This window comes from Aquarana catesbeiana, linkage group LG01 (assembly GCF_042186555.1).
Source record: "Aquarana catesbeiana isolate 2022-GZ linkage group LG01, ASM4218655v1, whole genome shotgun sequence".
In the NCBI taxonomy this organism is placed as follows: domain Eukaryota; kingdom Metazoa; phylum Chordata; class Amphibia; order Anura; family Ranidae; genus Aquarana; species Aquarana catesbeiana.
In genome coordinates, this window is record NC_133324.1 from 84,512,784 (window position 1) to 84,536,483 (window position 23,700).

Here is a 23,700-nt window from a genome sequence, read left to right on the forward strand (position 1 = left end):
GGGAGGCCAAACTTCAGCTTGGATCACCTTAAAGTGATCGAAGTGGAAGTGGGAAGGTACCTATCAAAACAATGCACCCGCTCCCCAGAAAAAAATATGTTATGCCAAATGTGCTAAAGGAGGGAGGAAGGAGGACATAAAGCGGAACTTCCCCTTTTGGGTGAAGTTCTGCATTAAGAACACCTTCCCCTGTGTTGATTGAATGAGGAGAGGGAGGAGTGTCTGTGGTCCAAATCAGGAGAGCAGCCTAGGTTGACAGTGCTGCTCATTCATACATACAGTACAGTGAGTGAGCATTGTCTCCCTAGGGCAGGAAGGATGTTACTGCAAGATCACTAGGTGAAAATAAAGGGGAAACAAAATCCTTGAGAAAATAAAAGTAATGCAGCCACCACATCTAAGGACTGGTAGGTGGATATATATTACATCTGTTCTTGGGTTTAGACCCTACCAAGCCACATTATAAACTGTGAATTTATTTTTTTTCAGTCTAGTAACATTTTCCATTGTTAAAGAGGAACTGCAGTCTGCTCATATAATTTGTAATAAAAACATCTTTGCCATTCTGAAGCTTCCCTCTAACCACTTTGCATATAATTTTATTGCACATATATTACTGTGATTCTGTACTTTGCCAACTATGCTGCAGAAATCTCCCTCCACTAAGTCTGGCTGAATCCATTTTAACTGTGGGCAGCTGAAGCTGCTGCCTGTTCACTTCCTGGATTTACACAGACACACAGAGGCACACCTCCAGCTCTGCAGCTCTCAATGGCCCTCTTATGACTCCCCCCCCTCCCTTCCTGGCAAACTCTCACAAGAGTGAGAGAGAGAGCTGTGCATGATGTCATAAGCCTAGGCTGTTTATTAGACAAGAAACAAGAAGTGGGCAGTATAAGGTATTTACTGGCAAAAAAAATGCTTTACTATCCAAAGTTAAAACAAGGGCAGAAGATTTAATCGATGGAAGGTTGAAAAATGATTGTGTTTCCGCTTTAATATATTTCTTTTGCTGCCTATATAGAAAATGATGAACCTATAAATGAAACATCGCATCATACAGTGCAAAGCTTGACTAAAGAAAACTCTGTTGAGAAGGAAAATAAGGTAAATCTTCTATATATTTTGAGCCTGTTAAGTAATAGAGCAGTTAGGCTGAACTATGTTTTGTGATTACTGTCACATTTTATCTTATATGTCAAACCTGAGCTTTGGGTCTGTTATTTTGTGTTTGAAATACCATGGTATGTGTCTATACTAAGCTATACAGAAGCCTCTGGTGCATCAAGGTATAAAAAATACCTGGAAAACCTCCATTGTTATAGAAGAGACTCTACATTGTTGGTTCCCAAAGTGGATGGTGGGTGTGGCAGAAAGATCCAGGGGAGCTCAAAAAAGAGCCAAAGGAAACAAAAAGGAACCAAAGGAACAAAAAGTTTTCTTTTACAGAATCTATATTATAAAATTTATGCACCAAAAATCTAAGCAATCACACTTAAAGTGGACTTGGCATCAAGTACAGGCAATCCCAGAGTTACGAACACAATAAGGACTGTAGGTTTGTTCGTAAGTGGAATTTGTTTGTAAGTCGGAACACTGCATTTGTAAGTGTAACTTCCGCCTGTGCATGGATGTGGGATGTTCCGGGCGCTTGTTATGTTATCTGGGGCTCTTCTGGCAATGCAGTACATGTACTACTGCAGTGTGGGATGTGTCCAGAGGTGCTCGGAGGTATCCAGGACCAGCGTAGAACACAAGTGGCCGGCATTTGAGGTCTGTTCGTAAGTAGGAGCCGTTCGTAACTCGGGTGTTCGTAACTCGGGGACTGCCTGTACCAGTATGCTAAAAAATGTCAGTGTAACATCTCCAGTTCCTGAACTTTGTTTTCCTCCGGTCTTCAGTGATTTACACTGCTGGGAGTGTGGATCCGAAGATTGTGAGCCACCAAAAATAGGTTGAGGTTGTTATTCCATGCCCTGATCCTCCCGTAGTGGGGAAGGTGAATCACCACAGTATCAAGCTATATAGGGATATCAATAAACCTTATCAAAGAAGAGGTCCTGTCACTAACTGGTTTAAATTTTCTATAGAAGGAGAAGATACAAAGATTCATGCTTATGGCACAATCTATTCACTTTTTTTCTTCCACGATGCCTGTGTATTGATCTGCTTACTTTATGAGTTGAATCCATTCAGAGAGTGCCAGTTTGTGGAGACAACGCTGGTGGGGGTTACAAGCTGGGATATTGCTAGAGTGGAGGGACCAACCATATGGTGTGGAACTTATCAAGTGCTTAATTGAGGGTCATTCCTATCTGGCAGCCCCCCACCTAATTCACTAGGGTGCTGTGCTGTCTTCTTTACAGTCTGATGGCTTTCTGGGACCCAGGTTTATCTCTCACTATTTCTTATGAGGATTGCCCTTTCTCCTCGGCTCTTCATTGGGTCTGATTCATAATGAGTTTATATAATTGATCAATTTACTCCTTTTGGCCCCTTTCACACGGGCGCCTCCATTTGGCGGACTCCGCTTGCTCACCGTGCAGAGCAGAGACGGACCCAGTCCCGCTGCCCTCTGTGGGGAGATCTGGTGAAAACGGACCGCCTGTCCATTTTCATCCGATCATATTCAATCCACCAGACGGATGGAAAATAGGACCACCATCCATCTGGATTTTGCGGACAGGATCGGATAGAATAGCGGTGGATGTCAGCGGACATGTCACCAATCCATATGGGCTCTGCAAGGTCTGAACAGGTCTGCATGAAAAACTGACAGGCGGAGCTGATCAGACAGCCTGTGTGAACGGGTCCTTATAATTTCTTCATCAGTTTTACATGTATATTTTGATTGTGGTAGAATAGATCCTCTTCATCTCTTATGTGTAAATTCACATAATATTGCATTTATCGCTATTAGAAATATTATTATAGAGTGATTTGTTAGTGCTGCAATTTTTGCCTATTTATTTTTGAGGATTATTTAGGCACAGTGCTAGCTGCTTTATATTGTACAGTATTTGAGCCCTAGTGATGTTTCTTTGTGTTTTAGATTATTTTTACCTGAAGGGTGAACAAATCTTTTAAGAGGCTTGTGCATAGTACTTGGATTTGAGACCTGTTTAGATTGTCAGATAGGAGCCTTTAGAGGTGTTTTAGCACATCTGAAACGTCTTATACTTCTGCAAATACAATTTTGAGATAACCTGACCCCTAATGACCTTATGACATTATGATAAGTTTAAAATAGAAAGATGTAGTACAGAAAAAGAAGATAGTTTCCTCCCAGTGATTGGTAGTGCATATCACTGTAAGTCCCTCAACCGCTGACTAAAAATGGTTTATCTTTACTCTATCTATAAACCACTCTTGGTTTGGCAGATATAATTGTGACTTTTGCTTGAATTCTTTCTTGGACTTCTCACGTGCAGTGGTTATAAACCACTCACCCCTTGGCCATCAGTGGTCTGCAAATCCTCTGCCGCTAGTATTAATCATCCAGCTAAGTGTACATCAAAATTACATATTTTTTGGATATTGTTTTTAACTTTTAAAGGTGGATTTCTTTTTGAGTTTTTCTACCTTTAGGCCGGGTTCACATTATTGCGAATTGCAGAAGCCTTGTGCGTCTTTTGGTCCGTTTCAGGTCCGAATTCAGACCAAAATTCAGGCTGAAATCGGACCTGAAACGGTGAACCAGGACGCACAGGACCCCTGCTGGGAGCCGCATCGGCATTAGGTGTGAACCGAGTCAAAAAACGGAACTTCATACACACAAACACACACAGTTAAAGTGACACTAAACTTTGGTTTTATAAAATAAAATTCTATTCAAGTATGTATTCTTAACCCAGAAAAGTCCCATTTTTCATGCTGCTGTGATCTGACTTCCTGTTAGAGGTTGGCTACATCCGTTCTCCATGGTCCCACTGTATGTAGGAATGTAGCCACCCTCTCTTGCTCACTCCCAAGATGGACTAAGGACTATGGGATTTGTAGTGTGCATAGAGCAGTGTACATGGCCACAACTGATACAGACTGCTCAGTCCAAAGAACAGAAGTGAGAGGAAAAAGGAGTTGTTTGGGAGTTCACGGCAGACAGTACAAGGAGGCCTGAAAAACACAGCAAGGAACAGCTTTATGAAAATTAGAATACAGAACCATTAAAAGAGAAGTACGTTTTTTTTTTTTTTTTTTCCAATCTTACTTACCTAGGTGGATGCAACATCAGTCCGATGCTGCATATGTCCCCCTGCTGGCTCTAACAGCGAGCGATCAAACACTGCCGATTGCTCGGTTCTCACAGCTCCCTGAGCAGAGAGCTGGTGACTATAACTCACCACTCTCTACTCTGCCCCCCTCCTCGCTCACTGGAGCGCTGGGCTGTGGAGGGCGCAGGAGCGGCTGACTCAGGCTCTCAGTGGATCACTGAGAGGCTGAGCCAGGTGCCGGTCCAGTTACAGTGCCTTGCAAAAGTATTCACCCCCCTTGGCCTTTTACCTATTTTGTTACATTACAGCCTTTGGTTCAGTGTTTTTTTAATCTGAATTATATGTGATGGTTTAGAACACAATAGTCTAAGTTGGTGAAGTAAAATTAGAAAAATATATACATAAAACTATTTTTCACAAATAAAAAACTGATAATTGGCATGTGCGTATGTATTCACCCCCTTTTTTATGAAGCCCATAAAAAGCTCTGGTGCAACCAATTACCCTCAGAAGTCACATAATTAGTGAAATGATGTCCACCTGTGTCTAAGTGTCACATGACCTGTCATTACATATACACACCTTTTTGAAAGGCCCCAGAGGCTGCAACAACTAAGCAAGAGGCACCACTAACCAAACACTGCCATGAAGACCAAGGAACTCTCCAAACAAGTAAGGGACAATGTTGTTAAGCAGTACAAGTCAGGGTTAGGTTATAAAAAAAATATCAAAATCTTTGATGATCCCTAGGAGCACCATCAAATCTATTATAACCAAATGGAAAGAACATGGCACAACAGCAAACCTGCCAATAGACGGCCGCACACCAAAACTCACGGACCGGGCAAGGAGAGCATTAATCAGAAAGGTAGCACAGAGACCTAAGGTAACCCTGGAGGAGCTGCAGAGTTCCACAGCAGAGACTGGAGTATCTGTACATAGGACGACAGTAAGCCGTACACTCCATAGAGTTGGGCTTTATGGCAGAGTTGCCAGAAGAAAGCCATTACTTTCAGCAAAAAACAAAACGGCACGTTTTGAGTTTGCGAAAAGGCATGTGGGAGACTCTCAAAATGTATGGAGGAAGGTGCTCTAGTCTGATGAAACTACAATTGAACTTTTTGGCCATCAAAGAAAACGCTATGTCTGGCGCAAACCCAACACATCACATCACCCAAAGAACACCATCCCCACAGTGAAACATGGTGGTGGCAGCATCATGCTGTGGGGATGATTTCAGCAGTTGGGACTGGGAAACTGGTCAGAGTTGAGGGAAAGATGGATGGTGCTAAACATAGGGATTTTCTTGAGCAAAACCTGTACCACTCTGTGTGTGATTTGAGGCTAGGATGGAGGTTCACCTTCCAGCAGGACAATGACCCCAAACACACTGCTAAAGTAACACTTGAGTGGTCTAAGGGGAAACATGTAAATGTGTTGGAATGGCCTAGTCAAAGCCCAGACCTCAATCCAATAGAAAATCTGTGGTCAGACTTAAAGATTGATGTTCACAAGCGCAAACCATCTAACTTGAAGGAGCTGGAGCAGTTTTGCAAGGAGGAATGGGCAAAAATCCCAGTGGTAAGATGTAGCAAGCTCATAGAGACTTATCCAAAGTGACTTGGAACTGTGATAGCCGCAAAAGGTGTCTCTTCAAAGTATTGACTTTAGGGGGGTGAATAGTTATGCACATTGACTTTTTCTGTTATTTTGTCCTATTTGTTTGTTTGTTTCACAATAAAAAAAAAAAATCTTCAAAGTTGTGAGCATGTTCTGTAAATTAAATGATGCAAACCCTCAAACAATTTATGTTAATTCCAGCTTGTGAGGCAACAAAACACGAAAAATGCCAAGTGGGGTGAATACTTTTGCAAGGCACTGTATGTGGGCGGATCCCGACTTCATTGTCGTGATCTTGCCCGAGTCTGGACCGGCTCTGTGACATCAGCCGACAATGGGCTTCAGCTCGCTGTCAGCTGAAAACAGGTCACAGGAGTGCAGAACCAACTGCACTCCTGTGATCCATAGGAGAAGTACAGCCAAACAAGCTTTAGCTGTATTTCTCCTTTAAGTAATGGATGTGTCTGGATCATTTTTTGGAGAACAGGAATATTGTTTAGTGTCACTTTAAGGTGGTTGTATATTTAAAAAAAAAAAAAAACATAACACATAAAAAGTTTGTAACTCCCTGATCTGTTTGGATTTGATATTTTACTAATTCCCAGCACAGCTATGATAAACCGAAAGACCAATGGCCAGCTGTGTCAGCCATACAGAGTTTTTGACTTTGCACAGAGATGTCTTTCTAACAAAGGGACCATGCTTACAGGAGGGGAGTTTTTAGTGATGACCCATTATTATGCTTTGGCTCTGTCACTGTTCAGTCAGCAGGCTGGAGCAGTGACAGCTCAACATTTTTTAAAGAGAAGCTGTCAATGGTTACCCCTCTTACCCATTGATATTCACTTTGCCAGTTTTCCTCCATCACTACTTCCTGCTCCTAACATCTATAGTGCTGGTTGGTGTCAAGTGCTAGAGGGAGCAGTGATCTCACTTCCTTTTTCATGTTATAGTGCTTAAACCTGAATTTAAGCACTTGGAGGATGTCACATGCATCCTTATACCCCCAGAGGCACTAGATATTGTTGCCATCTTTGACAGAGGAATGAGAGGCAGGGGTAGTACAGCTCAAGGTGAGTATCAGTGGATAGGTGGGTGGGGGGGACCATTGCAAAGACATGGTCACTTTGCTCTAAATTATTAATGGCAGCTCTGAGGTGAGACAATAACACAAGTTCTAGCTGTAATTTATACAGGACTTTAATGTAAGGAAATGGTCGGTATGAAGTCAGCTAAGGTAACCAGGACAACTATACAACTTTTAATAAGGAAATATGAAATATGCAATTTCCTCATCAACATTGTATTAATATTTTTGGGGGTATTGTATGTCTGTAGGGCTGTGTTGGGTGATTATATTTAAACTTTTAGCAATTTAATGTGTCATCTAATGGGTCAACAGTCCTGAGTGGTCACAGATGACTTGAATGACTGTTCCTCCTATAGCTGGAGGAAGGACAGCAAAAAGTTAACTCCGAAGCTTAGTCTTTAGTTTTTTTTATGAGATAACTATCTGTATTCTGTTAATTTTCTTCTTCTGGCTTACTACTTATACAGCTGTCAGCTAGGGCCGAGCTGGGCAGATTGATGGAAAAATATCTGAAGAAGGGAAAAGCTGTGCCAGATGAGTTACTTGTTGACATCCTTGTCACAGCCATCAAGTAAGGAAAGACTTTTTATCTCTTTTCTACAATCAGGATACTCTGTTCTCCATTGTACGTTCCTTAAAGCAGAGCTCCAGGCTCCTTCTGCAAAAAAATAAAAATCAGCAGCTAAAATACTGCAGCTGCTGACTATTATTATTAGGACACTTAACTGTCCAGGGATCCAGCGGTGTCTTCACACCAGCTATTTTTCCGATCGGCTGTTAGGTGCTGCCACCGCCATTTCTTGTAGGGGAAACCGGCAGTGAACTCTTACGGCTTCACAGCTGGCTCCCTAATGCAAATGCGCAAAGCACACTGCGCTTTGTGAATGGCCCGGCTGCAGGGGAAGGAGGAGGAGGGGGGGGGGGAAACATCCGGGTGACTTTGCCATGGCGAAGTCACACGGAAGTGGGAGTGAGGACTGATCAAAACCAGGTACCTGCTCCCCCCCCGAAAGGTGCCAAATGCGGCAGCGAGGGGGGGGGGGGATCAAACATGCAAAGGGTGGGACGCCGCTTTAAGTTACTTATATGTGTGGCAAGCAAGCAATTATGGACCCCAGATTGGTCTTTTATACTATTTCTAGTTTCAAAGGAAACCTGTTTTCAAACAATTATGGTGGCTTCTATTGTTGCCTACTTTTAGAATAATAATTGCTTGGCTGTTTTTGGCTTTAGTACTATCTCAGTCACTGACCCAGGACAAGCATGTCTTTTTGGAGCTTCTTATACTACATACTTGCACAATGGATCAGCATGACAGCCAGACAACTAGCCAGACATCTGTTGTTCTTTTCAAAGAATATAAGGCTTTCTGTGATTGGACAAGGCTGTAGAAAGCTAATGATCTTCTCCCCTGGTCCAATTAAAGAACACCTACCATTTTATCTGATCACTAAGGACTTCATCTTCCCAGACTTCAGGGCTTAGCCCCACCCACAATCCCTATCTCCAGTAAGAGATGCTTCCATTTGAGAAATCTATGCATTTGCACAAACCATTTGACATTCTATGCATTAAGATAAAAAAAAAACCTTCTGTGTGTAGCAGCCTCTCCAGCCCCCCCTAATTATATACCTGAGCTCGATCTCTCTACAGCGATGTCCACGAGTGTCTTAGCCGTCCGGGACTCTCCTCCTGATTGGCTGAGACACAGCAGCGGCGCCATTGGCTCCTGCAGCTGTCAATCAAAGTCAGTTAGCCAATCAAAGCAGAGAGGGGGTAGGGCCGAGTCAGGGCTCCGTGTCTGAACAGACACAGGGAGCTGTGATGTGCCTTGGGTGCCCCCATAGCAAAATGCTTGCTTTGGGGGCATTCGACAGGAGGGAGGGGCCAGGAGCACCAAAGAGGGACCCGAGAAGAGGAGGATCCAGGCTGCTCTGTGCAAAACCAACTGCACAGAGCAGGTAAGTATAACATGTTTGTTATTTTTTTTTTAAACAAGACTTTACAATTACACAAAGAGGTAGGAAAATCGTGCCTATAGCAACTAAGTGAAATCAGTGTCAGGCAGAGAGAAGATGACCTTCTCGTTTTAAAAAAGTAAGATAGTGCTACCTACTGTCAGACTGCACTTTTCCTTTTAAAAGTGTAAATTGGCTTACAGATTTACTTTATATATGTCAATTTTTGCTTTTTGTTTAGTAAGATTCCAGCAAACTCTGGATGGGTCATAGATGGCTTCCCAGCTACTTTGAATCAGGCAAAACTGGTAGAGAAAGCTCTTACAGGATTTGACCCGGACAAAATGGCAACAAGAAACAAGAAGAAAACGTCAACTCTAGTCAAAGATCCGTCCGGCCCGCAGGATCCTCCGCCTCCTCCTCCAGCGTTTGACTTTGTTGCCTTAATAGACATTTCAGACAATGTAGTATTACAGCGTTCTGCAGCGTTTTATGGTAAGATGGCCGGTAAGAATAAAAATAAACTTAGTCACAATGGGCAGAGATCTAACCAATAATGATAGGTGGTAAAACCTCTGACTGAGGTCTTTCACTTCTCTGCAGTGTAGGGTTCTCATGCAGTTTTACAGTACATCTATTGCAGCTTACTTAGTGGTTCAAAGCAAACCCCCCCCCCCCCCCCCATCCATCCATGTCTCCATGCTTTATTTTGCTGAGAAATCGCTTTGAAAATCACCCCCTAGCATTTCTGGCCGTGGCCATCTTGAGTAAGGGCAAATGATTTGTGTAGCATTTACTTCCTGTCCTTAGCGCAAGTATGTATACATGAGAGTGTACTTAGCTGAGAAAAACCCTCCTCCTCTCCTCCCCTCCTGAAGACTCCTGGGATGCGCATGACCTCATTTGCCCAGGCAGGAAACCAGGAAGTGAAAATAAAAGGATAAAACAAGTAAATAGAATTTACCTTCCTTTCTATTTACTAATGCTAGCAGCATGAGGATTAATAATAATCAATGTTGATTGGGAAAGTGAAGTTACTTTTATTTATGCCCAGGCTTTTTTTTTTTTTCTTGAAGTGATCCTAAACAGACAAGTGTTAATTGCCATAATTCATTCACATAAATCATATATATATTGTACCACTGTATTTTGTTTTATGTTTGTTTTCTTCATCCACTTGACCCCCAGGTCTTTTTCTGACACTTTTGTTTACATGTAAAAATCTGTATTTTTGCTAGAAAATTTGTTTATATATTTTTTTAAAACAGAGGCCCCAGAGAATAAGATGGTGGGTTTTGCAATTTTTTATGTGAAATGGTATTTGCGCAGTGGTTTTTTTCAAATACAATTTTTTGGGAAAAAATACACTTTACAAAATGTGAATGCAAAAAAACAAAACACTATACATAACCCAATGTTTTGGTAAAATATAAAATATGATATTACAGCGAGTAAATAGATACCAAACATGTCATGCTTTAAAATTGCGCACGCTCATGCAATGGCGACAACTGGCGTACATTTTACTATCCATAGGCGATGCTTTAAAAGCCTTTACAGTTTGTCACTTTAGATTTACACAGGGCGTCTGGTGTTAAAATTACTGCCCATGATCTGACGTTCGAGGTGATACCTCACATGTGTGGAAAGATTGCTATTTGCGTGCGTGCGTGGGGGGACAGAGGCAGTTTAAAAATATATATATAATTTATTTATTTTGTTTTATTTTTACACTGACACTTTAATTTTTTTCGATCACTTTTATTACTGTCCCAAGGAATGTAAATCCTTTGTGACAGCAATAGGCATGTGACAGGTATGCTTTATGGAGGGGTCTGGGGTTTATAAAACCCCAGATCCCTCCTGTGCACTTAAAAGCATTTGATCACACCAAGATCTGTATGTTCAAAAACTTTTGATTTTTGAAAATGGCGCGGTTGACAAACCTGAAGAGATGACAGGTCATCGCTTCTGGGTTACCGTAGCCGAGAGCCGAACAAAGCTGATACGGTCTTTTTTCAGCACTGCGATCAGTTGGTGGAAGCGCCGGCTGGTCAATTGGGACTCCCAGTGGGAAGAGAAATCCCACTTAAGCTGCAGGAAGGGGGGGGGGGGGGGGGTGCGTCAGTTTTTGTTGCTTCTAAAAGCAATCAGTGGCTAGTTAGGCTTTGGATTGCTTTTACAGGGGAGCCAACTGTCGGCTCTAAAAAATGGTTCAAGGATGATGCCTGCCATCATCCCGGTATAACCACTTGAAGTCTAGTGGCGTAAGGGAACATCGCTGGTCGCCATGTGGTTACATTTTCTAAATACCTTTTTCCTGCAGCACTGTTGTGTGGTCACATGTTGTTTCCCTGTTCTTTGGCATCTGCAGGGTTACTCTCATGTACTATATGCTCTCTAGTAGTGTGTCTGTGTCTGCACAGCCCTGATTGGTTCTGACTAAAAAAAAAAACAGTTTCAGAAGAGCAATTTAAATTAGATTATAACTGTTTTAAAGCTCCCAATAAATCTATATTGAACATCAAATGTGTATTTTTTGTGCATTAATATGGTGTAGGCGGAGTCTCCATAGCATGGAGGGTATTTTGCAGTCTGCTGAAGTAAACGGGACAAGGCTGATGACACTGCTTGAGATATAACTGCAGAGATCACAAATCACAGAAAAGCTCTAGATATTTGGCAGGATCAATTGTTATTTTTAGCTTTGCTTAAACAGATATAATACAAACATTTTTCAGAGCAAAACTGTATAAGACTGTGTTTTCATATGTTGCGGAAGAAGGAAAATTTGCATGCCCTTCCTCAAATAGCTTTGTAGTTTTCTGGAGAGCGCGTTTTCTTTCTTAGTATTTTGTTATTTAGATTTTTTAACATCTCCACAGGTCAAACAGATGACCCATCCACTGCAGCAGGTTCTAATGGGGATGACCACGATAAGAAACTGGATCAGATCCAGCACAGGTAAGTAGACACCCCACTTAAGCCTGGTACACACCTCTAGTTTCTTTTTTCGTTCAACCCAGCCGTTTGAACAAAAAAAATCTGACAGCTTCGGTCGGAGCTGCTGCACTAACAATGCAATATTAGTATAGAAAACTCCCCCGCTGAGCTATTGCGTTCTGACAGGGGGATTGCCCCCCCCGCCGGAACACTCCGATCAACACTCTCAGCCATTGGCTGAGAACACTGATTGGGAGCCGGTCGGCTGCTGGTTTTCCACGTCCGACAGAAGCCAGCCAAACGGACACCTTCTGTTCAGTTTTCTGCCCCATGTGTTCATAGTCCATCCAGGCAAAGAGCCCAGTACAACTTGTCCCAATGCAAGTGGAATAAATTAAAATACAATTTAAATAAAACTGCCTACAGTGGTGCCTACAACCCGATTTTTGGATTCTGCTTTGTGTTCTGATCCCTACCCTTCTTTACTGTCCATTGAGGGACACAGGACTTCTTAGAATTTTTAGACATTCCTCCATGAACCATTTTTTGAACCATTCTCCCAAGGGTCCTGTTCATGTATCTGCTACCCATCTTGCACTTGTATTACCCCTCTGCCAGAACGACACCTGCCCTGACCTTTTTGTTGTATATGTTGTTCACTTAGGCCTCTTTCATACAAAGGGTCTGATCAGGTTTGCTTGTCAGTTATACAGGTGGACCTGATCGGACCCTCCATTCACCCCTCCATTCACCCCTATGTCCGTTTACACCTGTCTATCTCCAATCCAATCTGGTCTGCTAAAAAAGAAAACGAAGGGGATCTGTCTCCCTCTGTCTAGGTGGATCGGATCAGAGGGCAGTCGGGTGTGAGCGGACACCAGAGTCTGTTTACACCCGCCAGTCCATAGAGCAGAGCGGGCTCGGTCCATGTCATTCACTTGCACGCTCTAATCAGCAAGGGATCCGTGGACAGATCTCCTGCTGATCTAATAGAAGCCCGCCCGATGTGCAAAGGGCCTTACAATTCTGAAATTCCTCTTCTCCTGAGCTCTGGAATCTTGGAATGTCTTGGAGTGAAACTCAAACCTCCTTGTTGGGTTTTATGTAAAAAAACAGGCAATTTACCTTTCATAGGCTCACACCTACCATTTCTGATCTTGAGGATCCATGCAACTGTCTGACTGTTCAGATCCCCAAGATCCTCCGGTCCCATCCCATAACAAGCAATTCTCATCTGTCCATGACAATGAATTTTACTAGGTTATTTTAAAATGATGGAAAATCCCAGTTTTTGGTTGACTATGCCTTATGCCCTGTACACACGGTCGGCCATTGATCGGACATTCCGACAACAAAATCCTAGGATTTTTTCCGACGGATGTTGGCTCAAACTTGTCTTGCATACACACGGTCACACAAAGTTGTCGGAAAATACGATCGTTCTAAACGCGGTGACGTAAAACACGTACGTCGAGACTATAAACGGGGCAGTAGCCAATAGCTTTCGTCTCTTAATTTATTCTGAGCATGAGTGGCACTTTGTGCATCGAAGTTGTGTACACACGATCGGAAATGCCGACAACGGAAAATCCGATGGAAAATGTGTGATGGAGCCCACACAAGGTCGGAATTTCCGACAACAAGGTCCTATCACACATTTTCCGTCGGAAAATCCGACCATGTGTACAGGGCATTACTGTTTTGCGCATAATCAGTTTTAATATGTTTCCGTTACTTGCCCTGCATATTAATACATAGAGATGTGCCGTGGGGTGGTGATTACACTTATATTTTTATGTGGCAACAAACTTAAATTTTGTTCATTTTTTAGAATTACAGGATTCCTTGACAACTGGCAGAAACTAGAAGCATGGTTTTCACTGCAGAATCTCTTAGTGAAAGTAGATGGAGAAGTGGAGGAGGACACTTTATACCAGTCAATGGAGAATGTATTTTTAACAGCTCTCTACAATAAGCAGAATAAAGGTACAGTGTTTAACCTCCCTGGCGGTATGATTATTTCGGATTTTAGGTGCTGAAAGCGGTACAATTATTTTGCATGGAAATTTGGCGTTTTATATTGTAGGTCTGTAAATCTTAACAATAACACACTTAAATCTGTCTAAACCAGAGTCTAGTAGATATCCCGGGTATGATAAAGTTTGAAACACAAAAACATAAATTATAATATAATAAATAAAAATAAATAATTTAAAAAAATTTTAAAAAATAGTAATAAAATAAATTTCCCCACAATTCACTATCGCTCAATTCTGCAAGTGTTCTAATTTACTATCGCTGTTTTCTAGCTGGTCTAAAGCCACTTTTGACGTAAAGGGACACTTTTTGGTTGCTATGGACAATTTCCAGTTTCCAGGCAGAAAGAACAGTGTATATCATGTAAAACTGCATGCAGGGCATGGGCCAAAGCACTGGGGACAAAAGGGATGTGAAATAATTTCATACAGTACTGTAATCTGTAAGATTACAGTACTGTATGTGTTATAATTTTTACTTTTTTTTTAATTTGCCGCCAGGCTCCGCCCCTGTGTGTCGCGCCGCTCGCAGGGAACGGAGCCTGGCACAGAGAGGCTTCAGAGGAGGACGGAGCCCTCGGACACTGCGGGTGACATCGCAGGATCCCGGGGACAAGGTAAGTAACGCCGCCCCAGGATCCTGCAATGCGATTCCGAGTGTGGCTTGGGGTTACCGCTAATGGGGCTGAATTTTAACCCCGAGCCACACTCGGGAAAACCGCCAGGGAGGCTACAGCTAAATTCCAGCTCTATCTTCAGTCTTGCACATTTGTACAGGTTCCTCTCATGTACTAAAATTGCTTACTCTTTGACTGCTTGCTGCGATCTTTTCACATTGTGCATTAGAAACTGCAGCAAGTCAGATAAAAATTCACCTAATTTTCTGGCTGGGTGACATCTAGAATCCATGACTAGAGCTTTCCTCCCCAGTCTTTCTGTGCCTGGCCTGTCACTTTCATTCAGTTTTAGTTCTTTCAATCATGGAGGCTCAGCCTCACATCACATGCAAATTTAGCCTGCCTAGGATATTCACTCCTCCAGAGTGACATGTTTCCATTAGGTGCAGTGGCGGCTGGTGCTCAATATTTGGGGGGGCGCAAGCAAACCTGCCCCCCTCACTTGCACAACCGTCACCCCCCCCTCTGGACAGGAAGCCTGCGATCAGATGGTGGGCTGTGATCGGAGGTGGTGCAGGCTCCTGAGAAACTCCCCCTGGCCCCCTCACTTCCACTGAGGGGGGTCATACGGGAATGCGGCCATCCATGTCCTTGCCTTAGGAGGTGGTGCTAGATCCGGGGTAGAGCGCCTGGAAGCTGCCCCTCCACCTGCTGCAGCTTGCCGAGGGAAGGGCCAGGCCATTGCTTCTTTTCCCGGCCGAACAGGAAGTGGGTCCTGAGACCTGATTAGCCAGGATTGGCCGATCGGGTCTCAGGACCCGCTTCCTGATTGGCCGGGAGGAGAAGCAGGAATATATTAGTGTATATTAGTTTGCTAATGTCACACAACTTGGTGGGAGCAAGGCACAGTGCTCTGCGCCCCCCAAGCCCACCTTTTTATGAAGCCAATTAGAGCCCCAGTCTCTAATCATGTACTTAAAAAAAAACCCCACTGAAATCCATGCATCCGGCGCCCTGCATGTTGATTAGGGGTCGGGTGCGTGGATTAGGGGGGCGGCACCCCTACGCCCTGTATGGACAGGCCGCCACTTATTAGGTGTATTATTTTTTTTCATAACACCTCCCAAGAGCCAGCTTACTGCTTGCATAGGAGTACTGAGGCAGGGTGCTGTAATTTCTTTTTAGGAAACTATGTACAGCAAAATGCCAACTCAATAGACTCTGAAAATAAGATTTTATGGTATATAATTCCCATTTCACTCCCAGCTTCTCTGCTTGTTACCCATGTGTTATAATTTGCTGAAAGTCACATTCATATTGTGAATTGTCTACTATCATATATACCAGTATCATGTATAAATGTGTTGTACGTTTACCTGGGCCATGGCCCATATGGCAGTAGTAGCAGTGTTGTAGCCATAGGTGTGCGCAGCCTATTGCATTAGGGTGTGCACCCCAAAGCCTAAACACGCATGCCTTTCTCTGCAGCCTCAGCTGCAAAGGACAGTGAATGAATAGGAAGTGCTCTGTGCTGAGCGGCTCCCTGTTCATTCACAATCTGAAGCATAGTAAACAAAGTTTACTATACTTCGGTTATGAATGAGCACAGTGAGCGGCTTCCTTACACCATGACATCACACAACACGCTCAGGCACCGCCTCCGTCAGACCCGCCCCCTGCCAGTGCCACCCGAACACACTGTAGCAGGCACTCATCACAGCCATGTTTTTAACTGGCAACCTTTTTCTGTCACTATAGGGAGAAAAGTGCCAGTTTTTTACTGGATGCCAGTAAAAATACTGACAGTTGGTAACACCAGTCAAGGTCTTTATTGCCTCCTATCTTTAGCATTTTAATTCCATATTTGTGATGTCCTGTTTTTATTTATTGTATGTGATCTACAGATAAAGAGGCTGAGAAGAAGGAAGAGATTCCAGCATTGCCAGTCACGCCACCAGCTCCTTCTCCACCTCCACCTCCCACTCCTCCTCCAGAGACCATCAAGGAACCACGTCCTCCATCTTCTGAAAAACAGAAATCTGCAAAAAAAGGAAAGGGAAGATCTAAGTCACCCAAAGGTCCTGTGACTTCTCTTAAATAATTGAAGATTTATCTCTGGAAATGTTTTTCCTTCCAACCTTCCTTTTAAAATTAACAATTACCACATCTGCTTCTGTCTTGTCAAAGCTTGAAGCTCAGGTGGTTTATTTTTCATGCAATACATCATAACTTACTAGGGTTGTTATATACCTAGTAGAACATGGAACACTTCTTAAGAACTGAATTTCTATCCTAAAAAACGATCGGAGAATTCCCTGTCCTTCCTATTCTTTCCTAAACTCAACCTACCGGTGCACCACCTATGCTTTCCTCTCTGCTTCGCTACACACTGGGTCCTGATATCCTTCAGAAACTGATTGTATAATGAAACTTCTTTACTATAAGACTTCTGTGCCCTCCTGTATAACCTCAAAGATCAAAAATATCATTTTCTTTTCTAATTTCTTTTCACATCTTGAAAATGTGTACAATATTTATTTTCTGCTGCAGCTCTATTACAGAACTCTCCACCATGACAAACTCATGTCCACTCTCCTAGCATGCTAAGTCCTTTTTTTTAATAAGACTTTTGCGTTTGGACAGGTCTTTATCTTGTATCTATTAAATCATATTGTCTATTCCCCTATACTAAAAACATCAGCAAGCTATTTTTTTTGTGCAGTTTTTATGTTTTTATTTTTGATTATATGTTAACTTGAATATAGTGTACATACTGTAGATAACCCATCCCTCAGTACTGGACTTTAATTGGAAGTTTAAAATAAATCTTAATAATTATGTAAGATTCATAGATTAAACCATGCAGAACTTGTAATATATATATAGGCAGGGAAACCTTTTATACCCTATATATAGGCAGGACTGGAAAAGAAGCTTACCTCAAAGAAGATTGCATAGGAACTAGTACTGGGAAGAAAGGGGTGCAGAATTTTAGGCTTTAAGAAAAGTTTGTCTGAAAGGGATAATTGTTACAAGGATCAGAAGTATTATTTTTGTTAATTGGGCTAATTGCACTTTAGAAAGCACCAGTCGTTTGAGTGTACACATTGGGGTTGTTTTACTAAAGCCCAATAGACTGTCCACTTTGCAAGTGCAGTTGCTTAAGAGTTCAGTAAATGAGGTGAAGCTTCACTTTGCAAAAAATACCCAATCACATGCAAAGGAAAAAAAAAATGTTGCTTGCACATGATTGGATGATGGTCCAGTCAGCAGAGCTTTCCCTCATCTACTAAGCTTTGGAGCAACTGCACTTGCAAAGTGCACAGTCTATTTGCTTTTAATAAATCAACCCCATTGTCGTGTATTTATTTATTTATTTTTTTATTTCAGTAATATTTATTGAAAGGTTTACAGGTAACATATATCATACAACATAAGAACAATTGTAAATATTAACAGACATTGAGATCCCCTAATGAGTGAAGCACATGATTAGATACAATTGGTACAATAGGGTGTAGGTATATATGAGCGGACCTTTTAAATAGAGTGTACCATATTAACAGTCGGGAACCAGGTTAGGAGTATAGTCTGGTCTCCTTAGACACCCCAACTGGGATCAGACCAGACCATATCTCCCACCCTCTGTTCCTTTCCAAAGGTACTAAATAAATCATGTTATAAACTGTCTTGTATCATATCTTCAGTGTTAATATTTCAATCAGCGTGCAGCTAGACTTCCTGTCCTATAACCGTCTTTGCTGATTGTACAGTGTGTGAAAAGGTTTCGTTTGGAGGTATCTATGTCTCCTTGACTCTAAAGATAACGTATCTTTGGAGGTTATAGAAACTACATTGAGTGTATCATGACCTTTGTTTATCAAGACTGCTGTGTTATCCTTCTGAGGTTCGAGCTAGTCAGATACAATTGTAGTTCTGTAGCATGGTCCATTGTCGTGTTTTGTTCAGTGTTTTCAACAGCTGGCAATGCTGTATTTAGTGATATACCCAGTTTTCTAAAAGCTGATTGATTTCCTACGTTGTAAAATAAAAATACCTTTCTGCACAACGCACTTCTGCTGGTACAGTGTAAATGGCTTTGTTTGAGGCCACATTTCGCACAAGAGAACCTGTAGCTTTGGACAAAACAGTAGGCTATAAAGTAAGATTGCAGGGAAAAATATGGATTTTTTTTTTTTTTTAATGTAATGCACCATATCTCTTATATATGTATCTCTTACCAGTGGCATTGCAGAGAGGGGGGGGCAATGCTTTTTTAGTTAAGTGCCAGCCATGTCTTAAAATTCCTACTTCTTTTACTGCTAAACTCCAATATTCCAAGTCTAAAGTCTTTGTGCTGGGCCAGCCAATAAAGAATAGTGCTTGAACTGTATATAGCATGGTTTGTTGATCTTTACAGCTGGATACAGTGCCTACACAAAGACATGGAGGAAGTGCTACAGCAGTAGGGGTCATTGGAGAATGTAAAATTTGCTTAGACCAGACCATTGAGAAAATAATTTTTAACATGAGGGGTCAGTGGGGTTCAGTGGGTTTTCTTTTAAATTATGTCTAAAGTTCCACTTTAAGCTCTTACAAATCCATTTGCTCCTGGTCAGGGACGCCAATGCACGTTGATTCCACAAAAGAGTATGGCTTTGTAACTGTAACTGCAACTGCAGCTCCAATTGTCATGACTGTAGAGGTCCATCTCCCTCTCTCATCTATCCACAGTAAGGCAGTAGTGAAGAGCACAACTGTTGCCATTGTTATCATGCAAACTATTTATAGAAAAAGGGAAATGGTGATCCTCGCTGGTCTCAACCCCCTCTCTCACGCATCTCACCCATTAAATAAGCTTAATTTTAGATGTCTCTACAGTTGGGCCTATTTTATAGGCAAAATGTACCAGAGGGGGAGCAGAGAGTGGCGAGGATAACCATTGGCATTTACCATTAAAGTCTATACTAATGCTGACAAAAGTTATGCTGTTCACTACTTCTTTGTGGAATTATACAATACAGGTTATAAAGTCTGCCAAGGTGTTCTAATTTACGTATGATGGATATGCTTTGATAGCAAATACATTCTACCTAGGCATTTATATCAAAAGTAAAAATAACATTTGCAGTTGATAACTCATCATGTGCTTTATCATAATTTATAAAGAGAACATGTCAATACAGTGCCTTGAAAAAGTATTCATATCCCTTGAAATTTTCCACATTTTGTCATGTTTCAACCAAAAATGTAAATGTATTTTATTGGGATTTTATGTGATAGACCAACACAAAGCGGCATATAATTGTGAAGTGGAAGGAAAGTGATTAATGGTTTTCAAAAATCTTTACAAATAAATATGTGAAAAGTGTGGTGTACATTTGTATTCAGCCCCCCCTGAGTCAATACTTTGTAGAACCACCTTTTGCTGCAATTACAGCTGCAACTCTTTTTGAGGATGTCTTTACCAGCTTTGCACATTCAGAGAGTGACATTTTTGCCTATTCTTCTTTGCAAAATAGCTCAAGCTCTGTCAGATTGGATGGAGAGCGTATGTGAACAGCAATTTTCAAGTCTTGTCACAGATTCTCAATTGGATTTAGGTCTGGACTTTGACTGGGCCATTCTAACATGTGAATATGATTTTATCTAAAGCATTCCATTGTAGTTCTGGCTGCATGTTTAGGGTCGTTGTCCTGCTAGAAGGTGAACCTCCGCCCCAGTCTCAAGTCTTTTGCAGACTCTAACAGGTTTTCTTCTAAGATTGCCCTGTATTTGGCTCCATCCATCTTCCCATCAACTCTGACCAGCTCCCCGGTCCCTGCTGAAGAAAAGCATCACCACAACATGACCATGTTTCACGGTGGGGATGTGTTCAGGGTCATGTGCAGTGTTAGTTTTCCGTCACACATAGCGTTTTGCTTTTAGGCCAAAAAGTTTAATTTTGGTCTCATCTGACCAGAGCACCTTCTTGCACATGTTTGCAGTGTTCCCCACATGGCTACCTTGCAAAAGGGACTTCCTATGGCTTCCTTTGAACAATGGCTTTCTTCTTTCCACTCTTCCATAAAGGCCAGATTTGTGGAGTGCGCGACTAATAGTTGTCCTGTGGACAGTTTCTCCCACCTGAGCTGTGGATTTCTGCAGCTCCTCCAGAGTTACCATGGGCCTCTTGGCTGCTTCTCTGATTAATGCTCTCCGTTCCCGGCCTGTCAGTTTAGGTGGACGGCCATGTCTTGGTAGGTTTGCAGTTGTGCCATACTCTTTCCATTTTCGGATGATGGATTGAACAGTGCTCTGTGAGATGTTCAACGCTTGGGATATTTTTTTATAACCTAACCCTGCTTTAAACTTCTCCACAACTTTATCCCTGACCTGTCTGGTGTGTTCCTTGGCCTTCATAATGCTGTTTGTTCACTAAGGTTCTCTAAAAAAAAAACTCTGAGGGCTTCACAAACTCTGAGGGCTGTATTTATGTTGAGACGAAATTACACACGGGTGTACTCTATTTACTAATTAGGTGACTTCTGAAGGCAATTGGTTCCACTAGATAGGTTTTAGTTAGGGGTATCGGAGTAAAGGGGGCTGAATACAAATGAATGCCACACTTTTCAGATATTTATTTGTAAAAAAATGTGAAAATCATTTATCATGTTCCTTCCACTTCACAATTATGTGCCACTTTGTGTTGATTTATTTAATAAAATCCCAACAAAATACATTTAGGTTTTTGGTTGTATGACAAAATGTGGAAAATTTCTAGGGGTGTGAGGACTTTTTCACGGCACTGTAACTCTTCACCATTCAAAGCCCTTCATTACCCGTAATTTTTAAGCTTTTTTTTATTAACGATCAAGGGTGGTAACAGAGTTTACTGGGTGGAGAGTTAATGTATGTTTTAGGAGATGTATAGTATTTTTATTGTGATATTTTTGTTTTGTTTTTTAAGACATTCATGTACAAGAGACCAGCTGTTAATGGTCCTATTAATATTAACATGTTTCCTAAAATGTTGTTTTTGTATTATATTTTCTGATTACGATGTAAAAAATAATATACTCAATTATACATAGACATGGATGTATGTATGGTTTCTGTAGAATAAGGCAGAACTTCAGCCAAAGCTTGTTTTTCTAGTTTTGAGTAGATTCCTGAAGGGTTAGCATCTCTGCTAGGATTTAATCTCTGGCTGTGGCCCCATTTGTGAGATTCAGCTTCAGCTAATGCCCTGGTGACCGTAGTCCCTGGGACAGAAAGTGATGTGAAAATCTGCAGTTTTACTGTGGTCACTGAAACAGAAGTAGAAGGGAACTTTCCTATTGTGAACCTTTGTTTCGGTGAGAACTGTCAAAAATGGAATTGCTTTCTTTACTTGCTGTTGTGTCACCGGGACAGTCAATAAGGGGACATTTCCCTAAGGCCAATTTCACACTCGTATAAGAGCAGTGTGAACAGCAAGTTTTTGTGCAAAGCTTTCATCAAACTTTTTTTAAGCTTTTTAACATTGTCATTAAAAACCTGCAGAGTTTTTTGCTCTTTCAAACTCTATTCAACACTAGGAAAAAGATTTAGATGACATTCCATATTAAACTCTTGGACAACACATGTAATAAATAACTAATTTAATGATATTGGGTGATCTGACAATCGCTCACTGGTCTTACTGTATATATGAAGTATAATAATAATAAATATATTATTAAATGTATTTTATTCATCACATACTTATGTGTGCACAGTTTGTTCATGTATAGATAGATTTATGTAAGTCTCACAAGTGGCTTCTCATAGCGATGTCTTTACATTATTGCTGCTTTTATATTAATTTCCTAGCCAGCCCATGTAGTTTTTCTTGAGCTAAAGTTGCTGCAAGACTGTATAATTAAAAAATGCCAATTGTGAGCTAATTTGTCTTGTTTATCTTCATAGATAGTTCTCTAGATAAAAAAGAAAAGAAGGCAGATACTCCTCGAGGAAAAGATGCGGCACCCAAGTCACCAAAAGCAGGTAGAATACAATTTTTAATTTTAGTTTAAAGAATTGTCATTAATTCTTTTCTCACTGTTCTGTCCCCTGTGGGACAAAGTACGTGTAGTACCTTGTCGAATGTTGCTATGTGCTTCTTAAAGCGGTGTTCCAGCCCCCCCATGAAAAATTAAAAGTCAGCAGCTACAAATACTGCAGCTGCTGACTTTTAATATATGTACACTTACCTGTCCAGGGAGCCTGCAATTTTGACACCCCAACCAATCTTCAGATCGGCTGTCGGGTGCAGCCGCCGCTATTCCTGGTAAGGGAACCCGGCTGTGAAGCCTTTCGGTTTCACAACCGGTTCCCTACTTGCGCGCTGCGCTTTCTAATTGGTCCGGAGGCGGAGGAAGGATGAGGGGGCCGAACTTCGGAAAGACTGGGCCACGACCCCGTCTCCGGGAAGTGGGGAATGGTACCTGTCAAAAACAGGTCCCCGTTTCCCCCCTGAAAGGTGCCAAATGTGGCACTGGAGCGGGGAGGAGACGGATAAGTGGAAGTTACACTTTTGAGTGGAACTCTGCGTTAAGCTGGCCATACGTGGATCAAAATTCAGCTGGTTCAGCAGGGACCGGCCGGGATTCGATCCATCTATGGGCAGGCTAATTGTACTCAAGTCAATCCATCGATTGACCTGAGTGAAACCAGACTGTCAGATTTTTTACATACGATTACTGCTGGCAGCTATAGCTGCTAGCAGTAATTATTGTGTTCTGCCAGCCGAGAGGGTGCCTTTCGCCCCCCCCATCTAGGCATAAAGGCAGAACCCATTTGTGCTCTGGAAGGCTTGTCTCAGGAAAGTACTCAGACCTATTGTTATGAAGTTCCCATCTCTTTCCTAGCTATGTTTTTGGACTGCTTTAATGAGGAGGGACAGGAGCAACATAGGACAAGGTACTACAAGCACTTTGTCCCATGCAGGACAAAACAGTGAAAACAAATTTAGTTATATTTTTTATTTACGCATTAATCACAAAACTGAATTATAGCATGTGAGCATTTGTAGTGACAATCTTTCTGTGTGTTGTACAAAAGGCTCTCAGGAAGAGTTTACAAATAACAAAAATCTATTGCATCATCAAAAAAAAAAAAATCTTGAGGCAATCTGAAAACTGTGTGTTGTTTGAGACCATAAGGATGGAAATCACAAGCAATGTAACTAATTCACACGTCACCTAAAGCAATGGCATAGTTTAG

The 23,700-nt window shown here is 41.8% G+C and overlaps 1 protein-coding gene across 3 annotated transcripts in view; it reads left to right on the forward strand.

Annotated features, from left to right (window-relative positions):
- The window catches only part of SPEF2 (sperm flagellar 2), a 226,947-nt gene that overhangs the window by 124,776 nt on the left and 78,471 nt on the right, over positions 1-23,700 (forward strand). For 2 of the 3 annotated variants that reach the window (XM_073621074.1, XM_073621082.1), the window contains exons 14-20: positions 1,025-1,107; positions 7,389-7,492; positions 9,121-9,386; positions 11,765-11,843; positions 13,654-13,808; positions 16,380-16,553; positions 22,405-22,482. In XM_073621074.1, coding sequence (XP_073477175.1) covers positions 1,025-1,107; positions 7,389-7,492; positions 9,121-9,386; positions 11,765-11,843; positions 13,654-13,808; positions 16,380-16,553; positions 22,405-22,482 — 939 coding nt within the window. The remainder of the gene's footprint in view (positions 1-1,024; positions 1,108-7,388; positions 7,493-9,120; positions 9,387-11,764; positions 11,844-13,653; positions 13,809-16,379; positions 16,554-22,404; positions 22,483-23,700) is intronic. The other variant, XM_073621088.1, reaches the window with a different exon arrangement.